Source organism: Triticum dicoccoides, chromosome 3B (assembly GCF_002162155.2).
Source record: "Triticum dicoccoides isolate Atlit2015 ecotype Zavitan chromosome 3B, WEW_v2.0, whole genome shotgun sequence".
Taxonomy (NCBI): Eukaryota; Viridiplantae; Streptophyta; class Magnoliopsida; order Poales; family Poaceae; genus Triticum; species Triticum dicoccoides.
Window position 1 is genome coordinate 4,955,411 of NC_041385.1, and position 11,122 is coordinate 4,966,532.

The following is an 11,122-nucleotide window of genomic DNA, read 5'->3' on the forward strand; positions in this document are numbered from 1 at the left end:
TAAGAATTCTGAACTGGTTATTGCTGATGCTTCTTTACTACATATTAGTTCTTTGGTGGGAATTGATTTAGGGTGTTCAATAGATATGATCGATAAAAATATAGACATTATTAACAAGATGGAAAAAGCTAGAAGAGAGATATATTTCCAGAATGTTAAAAGAGAGGAAAGGGAAAAGAAAGGGGGGAAAATGAAGAAGATGAGATCTGCAAAAAAGATGTCCCAGTATATATCAATACTGGAGATATTACTCTTGAGGAACTCTGTTCAGACTATGAACATTCTGATGTGGACATTGAGGAACAACAAATGAAAAAGCTGAGAGGAATGTTCTCAGGGAGAAAAAGCAGTAAGAAATGCTCACCAGCAATTGACTGTGTGAAGCAGTCAGTTGGGATTGGGGTCCTTCGAAGGAGAAAAAGAATTAAGTAGAAAAATGAGGGGGGTTTTCTGGAATGTAAGGGGTATAGGCCAGGATCACAAAAAAAGGTACGTTAGAGAGATGATTGTAGATCAGAAGCCAGACTTTGTGGGACTCTCTGAGACCATAAAGCAAGACTTCACAAAAAATGAATTGCACAATTTGTGTGGAGGGAGGAACTTCCAATGGAGTTGGAACCCACCCAGAGGCATGTCAGGGGGGATTCTGATGGGAGTTAATAAAGATATGTTTAATGCGGAAATTATTGAAAAAGGACAGTATTTTTTGAGAATGTTAGTATTTGATAAGAATATCAAAATGCATTGGAATTTGGTTAGTGTGTATGGGGATGCCCAGAAGGAAGGGAAAGCTAGCTTCCTAGCTGAATTGGCAAGATTATATCATGATAATCCTCTGCCTTGCTTGGTAGGGGGAGATTTTAACATTATCAGAAATGGGAAGGAGAAAAACAAGCCTATGCTTAATGAACAATGGTCCTTTATGTTTAATGCTATTATTGAGCAAGCAGGGTTAAGGGAGCTGCCTTTGAATGGAAGGCAGTACACCTGGGCTAATAATCAGGAGGACCCTACTTTTGAGAAGTTGGATAGAGTTTTGATGTGCCCTGCTTGGGAGGAAAAATACCCATTTACCATATTGCAGGCCTTTGCTAGAGAGGTATCTGATCATACCCCCTTGTTCCTGGATACAGGGGAGACTCGTGATCACAAGTACATTTTTAGATATGAAAATGCTTGGATACTGAGAGAGGGTTTTAGAGAGCTGGTGTATAACACCTGGAATGGTAGATACTTTGGGGACATGTTAGATAGATGGCAATCAAGGTTGAGAAACCTTAGGAAAAAGTTAAAAGGCTGGAACAGAAATATGGATGCTTGGTACAGAAAAATAAAAATGGAAATATTAAAAGAATTGGATGATTTAGATAAGAGAGCTGAGATTATGGGCTTAGGTGTGAGAGATAGGGATGATCAGAAAAAGTTGAGAGCACAATTGAAAAAAGTAATGTTGCAAGAAGAGGTGAAGTGGTTGCAGAGATATAAGGATTCAGAGATTAAAGATGGAGACAGAAATACTAGATATTATCATGCCAAGGTGAATGGGAGGAGAAGGAAAAACAAGATTGTTTCCCTGGAACAGGAAGAAGGGTTATAGAGGGAGATGAGAATTTAATGGAATATATCACCAAATTCTATAAAGAATTATTTGGACATCCTGAAGAATCTAGTATTTCGTTGAAAGAGATGGAGATGAATAAAATTAATGGACAGGAGAAAGAGGAGCTTTTGGCTCCTTTTTCCCTAAATGAAATCCATCAGGTGGTCTTTGGGATGAAAAGAAACAAAAGCCCTGGCCCTGATGGGTTCCCTGCTGATTTTTACCAAGATTTTTGGGAAGTGGTGAAGTGGGATCTGAAATCCTTGGTAGAAGGGTTTGCAAAAGGTGAGATTAATATTGCCAGACTTAATTATGGTATTATTACTCTTGTCCCAAAAACTAATGATGCTAAACAAATTCAGAAGTTCAGGCCTATTTGCCTGTTGAATGTCAGTTTTAAAATCATTACTAAAATTCTGATGAATAGATTGGCCAAATGTGTGGCCCCTGTGATTTCCAGAACCCAAACTGCCTTTATCAAGGGCAGATACATTATGGAAGGGATTGTGATCCTGCATGAGGCCCTGAACTCCTTTCACAAACACAAAGAAGATGCCCTGGTGTTTAAAGTGGATTTTGAGAAAGCTTATGATAAAATCAAATGGCCTTTTGTGATACAGATGCTGAAAATGAAAGGATTTCCTGATAAATGGTGTGACTGGGTGATGGAAACTATGAGAGGAGGACATGTAGGAATCAGGGTAAATGATGAAATTGGCCCGTATTTTAAAACCTTTAAAGGACTGAGGCAAGGAGATGCTATGTCCCCTTTGCTGTTTGACATAGCTGCTGATGCCCTGGCTTGTGTAATGAGTGATGCCCTGGAGCATGATCTGGTTAAGGGGGTGCTGAATGGAAATGGAGAAAAAGGGGTTAATATGTTACAATATGTTGATGATACTATCTTCTTGATCAAGGATGAGGTGGAAAGTGTTAAAAATCTTAAACTTATACTTGGGGCTTTTGAGCAGATGTCTGGGCTCAAAATAAATTTTCATAAAAGTGAATTGCTATTATTTGGCAAAGCTAGAGAAAAACAATCGACCTATCAGGATATCCTAACGTGTAAGATGGGAGACTTGCCCATTAGGTACCTGGGGATGCCTGTTTCTGATAATAGAGTTGGGAACTCACACTGGGAATGTGTGACAAATAAAATTGAGAAAAAGTGTGGATGTTGGCAGGGGAAGCTACTGGGTTCTATTGCTGGAAGAATCACCCTGGTGCAAGCTTGCTTGACTAACATGCCTTTGTTTATGATGTCCTTCTATGCTGTGCCTAAAGGGATCATAAAGAAAGCTGATTTCTTTAGATCCAGATTGGTATGGCAAGAAGATGAGAATGTAAAAAAGTACCACCTGGTGAATTGGAAAGAGTGCTGTCGACCTAAAGACATGGGGGGTTTAGGGATACTGAATTTAGAGATTATGAATATTGCGCTCCTAGAAAAATGGTTTTGGAAAATGGAAAATGAAAGAGGTCTGTGGCAGGATGTTTTGGATAGAAAATATAGAAAAGGGAGATGTTTAGCTTTAGTAAGCAAGAAGCCTGGGGATTCCCAATTTTGGGCTAGTTTGTTGAAGATCAAGGAAATATTCTATAGATTTGTTAAGAAAAAAGTAGGGGATGGGAGAAATACTAGGTTCTGGGAAGATACCTGGGTGGATGATAAACCTTTGAAAGAGGCTTACCCTAGGCTGTATGATATATGCTTTGACCACAACATTACTGTGGAAGAGGCTATACAGAAAGGGTGGGGGGGGGGGTTCAAATTTAGAAGAACATTGCATGGGGAAACTTTAGGGCTTTGGAATTGTTTGAAAAAAAGATGTGAGGAAATTCATTTGCAGGGAGGGGCGGACCAAGTTCTCTCGACCCTAACTGCAGATCATAAGTTTTATGTGGGGTCCTTATATAGGAAATTGATAGCAGTTGGGATAAACTTCCCACAGAAATACTTATGGAAAACAAAGTTGCCTGAGAAACTGAAAGTGTTTCTTTGGTTAGTTAATAAAAAAAGTATATTAACTAGGGATGTGCTGCTTAGAAAAGGCTGGAAGGGTGGGAAAGGATGTGTGTTGTGTGGGAAAGATGAATCAATTGACCATTTGTTTTTTTCCTGCTCCACTGCTTCACTGTTATGGGGTTTGGTCAGATGTGTGTGTGGATTTAAAACTGTCCCATCAAATGTAAAGGACTGTTTTGGGGGGTGGATTAGGAAATTTAATAAAGAGGAGAAAAAATGGTTCTGGTGGGGATTGCAGCCCTGCTTTGGGCAATTTGGAAAAGCAGGAATGTAATTGTCTTTGAAAACAAAAGGATAAATGATCCTTTGTATGTTGTCAAACTATTATGCAGGTGGTTGACTGACTGGTCCGTCCTGCAGATAAAGGAGTCGTCAAGAAAAACTTTGGAGCTGGGAGCAAGGGTGCTAGAACAGGCAGCAAATGAGGTGTTCACTGCTAAGCAGGGATGGAGGATCAATGTGGCAAGGCTGGAATGAAGCTTCTCTTGCGAGGGTGAACCTGATGTTTGTTGCTCCTGATGACAGAACCCTTGTGTCCTTTCTTGCTTCTTTTGCTTTAGCTGTAATGATGATTTGGCAGTTTGAATTTAGGGGTTAATTTGTACTCAGGTTGTTGGAATTCATGGTGCTAGGGATTCCTGGTGGTGTTGGCAGCTGTGTTCTTTTCTGTTCTTTCTCTTTTTTTCGTTTTTATCTCGCCTGTAGAACTCGGTGGTTTTCAGTAATGAAAATCGGAAGGGGCAAGGCCTTTCTTTGATCAAAAAAAAAAATGTTTTTCTTATGTCCTCCCTCTTGCACGTGTTGTTTTTCTCACCCCCATCTTGTGTGTCCTTGGAATGCAGTCCTAGAACTAAGCAGTTGGGTTACTTTTGGAGGAGTACAGAGGGAAAACCAGGCGGGGTGTACCGGTGTAGGACACGCACGGCACTAGCTCCGGGGTGGTTCAGATCAGACGGCAGGGATAGAAGAGAAGCGTCTGCCTCATCCTGACAAGGAACCCACGCATAGTGTACTGCAGTCAATCATCTGCAAGTGCCCTTGGCTTGCACTGCTCACCTTCCTCTCCACTGCACGCTCCTGTCACGGCACGCAGACGCAGTATATGCAGATGCATGCCTCGGATTGGAACGTTCGTCGCCATGCACATATATATGCCCACCCACCACCTACAATGCGGTTAGTGGCCGTGGATAGATTTGTTCGGCGTAGTATCACTTCTGGCGCGTGAGCGTGTCTTTTTGGCTTGGGGAATTTTTTTTTTAGAAAAAGGGTATTACCCCAGCCTCTGCATATCATATTTGTGCTTGGAGGCGTTTCAAACTGAAAGTTTATGCTCCGCTTCTTTCTGCCAACAAGATAATAACTACTCCCTCCGTTTCAAAATAGATGACTCAAAATACAAAGTTGAATCATCTATTTTAAAATAGAGGAAGTATGAGAAAGGAAGAAAAGGGAAGAATGTCAAGCCTGACCCTCTTCCACGGCAGGCCCACATTTCAAGTGCTCAATAATGCCACTCTATCATCTAGTATCAAGATATATCACAAGTTACGACATGCATGGACCGGGGAGGCTATGATGTTTTGGCCCGCGGATCAAAAAGATCCCCGGTTCTCGATCCCGCGTCTTGCCATCCGCCGTTGGTGCATGTCTTAACGGCGATGGCGACAACAAGGGTCTCCTATACATGTGTCGCGTTAGGGCCTTTAGTTTTAGTTCTCTTCCACCTGAAAGAGGCACATGCGGCGCTACTCGAAGCCACAAATGACAAAGGCCGGTGCAGGATCCTCTTCCTGCATGTCACTAGTAGAAAAAGGACCTAATATGAGACACATTAGTGCCGGTTTGGTTTTGAGCCGGCACTAATGTGTCCATTAATGCCGGTTCCAACGGCTAGCCGGCCGTTCTCATTAGTACCGGTTCGTGGCGAACCTATAGTACCGGTTGGTGCCACGAACCGGTACTAAAGAGGGTGGTGGCTGGGTGTTGTCAGTCTAGGGCCCGTCTAGCACCTTTAGTACCGGTTTGTGGCACGAATCGGTATTAAAGGTCGACGTACATAAACCCTTCGCCCCCCACCCCCCAGCCACTCTGTTCTTCCCCTTTCCCCTCACTTCCTCTATTCTTCCCCCTCTCTCCTCGAGCTCCTCACAAATTTTGCCCAAAATTTGTCAAGATTGGAAGGCCCCCATCCATTCAAATGATCACAAAGGTTAGCAACTTTGTCCTTTCAACTCTCATTGCTAGATTAGCTCTTACAATGCTTTGTATAGTGATTAATTTGGGAGGAATAATTATATTTGCTAGTATTTGATTTATATGCAATTTGAGCACAAAAATAACACTTAGTTTGCATATGTAGGTGTGGTTTACTTAGTGCCTTATATAGTTACTCGTATAATTAATTATCTTACCCGTACATTGTTTGTTATACATAGTGCCATGGTTTTGATATCCGTCCCCGTCGGCCCTCGTCTTTGTTATGATTTGGATGTGGTATATTCTCTTTTAAAACTAGTTATTGCATTTTGTGTTTATGACAAATTATGCCCATCAAGTTAACATAGATATTTTTATCTAGGAGGTATGTGAACCGGAAATTCCAACCGACCCTATTGTCGAGAGGTTAAATTTAGTTGAAAGAGAAAACGAGTATTTGAAAGAAAAATTAAAAAGAATTGAGGGGGAGAAGATGGAATTGGAGTTGCATGTTGCCGATGTCGTCGATGATCACAAGATCAAGATGGAGAAAATGAGGTTGAAGATTAGAAAGATTAGAAAATATGCCATTGATAGTGTGGCTTGGTATAATTATGCTATTGGATCAATTGTTACCTTAATTGCGATCTTCATCGCATTTGTTGTTGCATTTAAATTCTTTAGCTAGAGAGTTATTTGTATGTTGCATTTAATTAAGTATTGTATATGAACTTTATGTATGAACTTGTATTAATTTGGTCTATTCGGTGTTGTGTAATGAAGATGAGCCGACAATGGATGTATGATGACAGATGCTCTCCCGAGTTCATTAATGGCGTGCATACTTTTCTGCTTGCCGCTGAGGCAAACAAGCGGGCGGATGGTTTTATGCCTTGTCCATGTGCTGGCTATAAGAATGGTCGCAGTTACTCTACGTCAAGAACCGTTCACGTCCACCTATTTGAGTCCGGTTTCATGCCCCACTATAATGTTTGGACCAAGCACGGAGAAATAGGGGTTATGATGGAAGACAATGAAGAAGAAGAGGACGACGACGGCTATCCTGGCCATGGGTTCCCTGAATACGATGATACAACAATGGGGGAAGAAGCTGAGCCGGCAATGCAGAAAGAAGCTGAAGAAGAGGCATCAGATGAGCCCGCTGATGATCTAGGTCGGGTCATTGCCGATGCAAAGAGAAACTGCGCAAGTGATCTGGAGAGGACGAAGTTGCAGCGCATGTTAGAGGATCACAAGAAATTGTTGTACCCGAATTGCGAAGCTGAAAAAAAAGTTGGGCACCACACTTGAATTGCTGCAATGGAAGGCAGAGAATGGTATATCTGACAAGGGATTTGGAAAGTTGCTGGTAATGATAAAGAATATGCTTCCAAAGGACAACGAATTGCCCGAGAGTACGTATGAAGCAAAGAAGGTTGTCTGCCCTCTAGGGTTAGAGGTGCAAAAGATACATGCATGCCCTAATGACTGCATCCTCTACCGCGGTGAGTACGCGGATTTGAATGCTTGCCCGGTATGCGGTGCATTGCGTTATAAGATCAGTCACGATGACCCTGGTGATGTCGAGGGTGAGCGCCCCAGGAAGAAGATTCCTGCCAAGGTGATGTGGTATGCTCCTATAATACCACGGTTGAAACGTTTGTTCCAAAACAAAGAGCATGCGAAGGCGATGCGGTGGCACGCAGAAGACCGTAAGAAAGACAGAAAGTTGAGAGCACCCGCTGACGGTTCGCAGTGGAGAAAAATCGAGAGAAAGTACTGGGAGGAGTTTGCAGGTGACCCAAGGAACGTATGGTTTGGTCTAAGCGTAGATGGCATTAATCCTTTTGGGGAGCAAAGCAGCAACCATAGCACGTGGCCTGTGACTCTATGTTTGTACAACCTTCCTTCTTGGTTGTGCATGAAGCGGAAGTTCATTATGATGTCAGTGCTCATCCAAGGCCCTAAGCAACCCGGCAACGACATTGATGTGTACCTAAGGCCATTAGTTGAAGAACTCTTACAACTGTGGAATGGAACAGGTGTACGTGCGTGGGATGAGCACATGGGGGAAGAATTTGACCTAAAGGCGTTGATGTTCGTGACCATCAATGATTGGTCTGCTCTCAGTAACCTTTCAGGACAGACAAACAAGGGATACCGCGGATGCACGCACTGTTTGGATGATACCGACAGTATATATTTGAATAGTTGTAAGAAGAATGTGTACCTGGGACATCGTTGATTTCTTCCGAGCAGGCATCCCATAAGAAAGAAAGGCAAGCATTTCAAAGGTGAGGCGGATCACCGGACGAAGCCTCGCCACCGTACTGGTGCTGATGTACATGATATGGTCAAGGATTTGAAGGTAATCTTTGGAAAGGGTCCTGGCGGACAACCTGTTCCGAAGGACGCTGACGGACGCGCACCCATGTGGAAGAAGAAATCTATATTTTGGGACCTGCCATATTGGAAAGACCTAGAGGTCCGCTCCGCAATCGACGTGATGCACGTGACGAAGAATCTTTGCGTGACCTTGCTTGGCTTTTTGGGCATGTATGGGAAGACAAAAGATACACCAGAGACACGGGAGGACCAGCAACGTATGCACGGAAAAGACGACATACATCAGGGTCAGGCCAGCTACGCTCTTACCAAAGAAGAGAAGGAAATCTTCTTCGAATGCCTGCTCAGCATGAAGGTACCGTCTAGCTTCTCGTCGAATATAAAGGGAATAATAAATATGGCAGAGAAAAAGTTCCAGAACCTAAAGTCTCACGACTGCCACGTGATTATGACGCAACTCCTTCCGGTTGCATTGAGGGGGCTTCTACCCGAAAACGTTCGATTGGCCATTGTGAAGCTATGTGCATTCCTCAATGCAATCTCTCAGAAGGTAATCGATCCAGAAATCATACCAAGGTTACAGAATGATATGGTGCAATGTCTTGTCAGTTTCGATTTGGTGTTCCCATCGTCCTTCTTCAACATCATGACGCACGTCCTAGTTCACCTTTGTGAAGAGATTAACGTTTTGGGTCCTGTATTTCTACACAATATGTTCCCCTTTGAAAGGTTCATGGGAGTCTTGAAGAAATATGTTCATAACCGTGCTAGGCCAGAAGGAAGCATCTCGAAGGGCCATGAAAATGAGGAGGTCATTGAGTTTTGTATTGACTTTATTCCTGACCTTAAGCCGATTGGTGTTCCTGAATCGCGGCATAAGGGCAGACTGGAAGGAAAAGGCACGCTAGGAGGGCATCAAATAATATGTATGGACGGGCATTCTCTCACTGAAGCACACTACACAGTTCTATAGAATTCCGCCTTGGTGGCTCCGTATATGGAGGAACACAAGAATTTTCTACAGTCCAAACACCCGGAGAAGTCTGACGACTGGATTACACGCGAACAAACGAGGACTTTTGCTGGTTGGTTGCAGAAACGTGCCCTGAATGATGGCGATATTCAAAATGACCTGTACTCCCTGTCCCAGTTACCATCTTCGAATATAATGACTTTTAAAGGGTACCAAATAAATGGGAATACATTTTACACGATCGCCCAAGATAAGAAGAGCACCAACCAAAATAGTGGTGTCCGCTTTGATGCAACAACCAACACGGGAAAGGAAACATATTATGGTTACATAGAGGACATATGGGAACTTAACTATGGATCAGGTGATTTGAAGGTCCCTTTGTTTCGGTGCAATTGGGTCAATATGACACGAGGCGGGGTAACGAAAGACCCGCAGTACGGAATGACAACAATGGATCTCAACAATCTTGCGTATGCAGACGAACGATTCGTCCTAGCCAATGATGTGGCGCAGGTTTTTTATGTGAAAGACATGTCTACCAGGCCGAGAAAAAGAAAAGATAAGGAAGCAAATGGATCATACGACGAGCCAAAGCGCCACATAGTTCTTTCAGGAAAAAGAAACATCGTGGGAGTGGATGACAAGACAGACATGTCAGAAGATTATGAAAAGTTTGATGAAATTGCTCCATTCACAGTAAATATTGACCCGAGCATCCAGTTAAATGATGAAGATTTTCCCTGGCTACGGCGCAAAGGGACACACGAGAAGAAAAAGTTTCACACCCAAATATCTGGGATGTGATCGGCTTCACTATCATCACTTTCTTCTGTGTTTCACACCCAGAAGGGAATGTCTGTAATAGTTAGGGTAGTTAATTATGTGTTTTGGCATTTGAAACGCGAAGAAATTTTATGTGCAAACAAATTCTTTTTCATTCATTTACTGATTTTTTTTCCAGCTAAATGACCCTGAAATTGAAAAGCATTTGACATGAACTCAGAAAAGATTGAAAGTTGGCATGGTATCATAATTTCATACAAATAGCATGTGCAAAAAAGTAGAGAGGATTACGGCAAAAATTGGATACACTTCATGTATAAAATGGACAATCTTTTTTGAAGTATCAGGGTTTTCGACGAAAACTGAAATGTCACAAAGGCATTTCATTTTTTAAATAACCTAAGCATTACCAAATTGAATATAATGATAAAACACACAAATATTAAACATAAGAAAAAAGAATCACTGAAAAATCTTTTTCCAAAGTTAAGTTATTCACAAACTAGTGATTCACACAAATTTCAAATAATTCAAAATTTAAACTATTCAAATTTGAAAACTACCGGCACTAACATATCAAAGTTTGTAAATTTTTGTACCTAAAGCAAAAATATTCACAAAGAAACTCTAAATACAGCAAAAAACAACTCAAAAATAAATAAAACAAATAAAAAAGCAAAAAAAATTAAGAAAATAAAAAAAGCCCGCCTACTGGGCCAAAGCGGTCTGTATACGACTAGAAACTCAACCTTTTGTTGGGCCAGGATGCAGGCCCGCAAAGGCCCAGTAGGCCCACATGGCAGCAATGAATTGGTAGGCCCAGTAGGCCTGCTTAGGAGAGGAGCTCGAGAGAGCTACCGCACTGGGGCTTATAAACCAGTGCGGTAGCCCTTCGACTAGCGAGGTGGGACTAAACTTGCCGCACCGCACTGCGTCAGCGCACCATCTTTAGTACCGGGTGGTGGCACAAACCGGTACTAAAGGGGGGGCCTTTAGTACCGGTTGGAGCCACCACCCGGTACTAAAGGGGGTGCGCTTCCCGCCGCTTGGCCTGGCCAAAATAGACCTTTAGTACCGGTTGGTGGCTCCAACCGGTACTAAAGGTCCATCCTATATATACAACACTTGAAAAAAATTCAGTTTCCCTCTTTGTTCTTCCTCCCTCCGTCACGCCGCCCTGCCCCGATCGTCG

The 11,122-nt window shown here is 42.5% G+C and overlaps 1 protein-coding gene across 1 annotated transcript; it reads left to right on the top strand.

Annotated features, from left to right (window-relative positions):
* Positions 1-502: 502 nt before the first annotated feature.
* Positions 503-4,103, top strand: LOC119274190. Its single transcript, XM_037554855.1, has 4 exons — positions 503-1,152; positions 2,415-2,768; positions 3,234-3,602; positions 3,959-4,103. Exons 1-4 carry the CDS (start codon positions 503-505, stop codon positions 4,101-4,103), a joined length of 1,518 nt encoding a protein of 505 aa, XP_037410752.1.
* Positions 4,104-11,122: the final 7,019 nt, after the last annotated feature.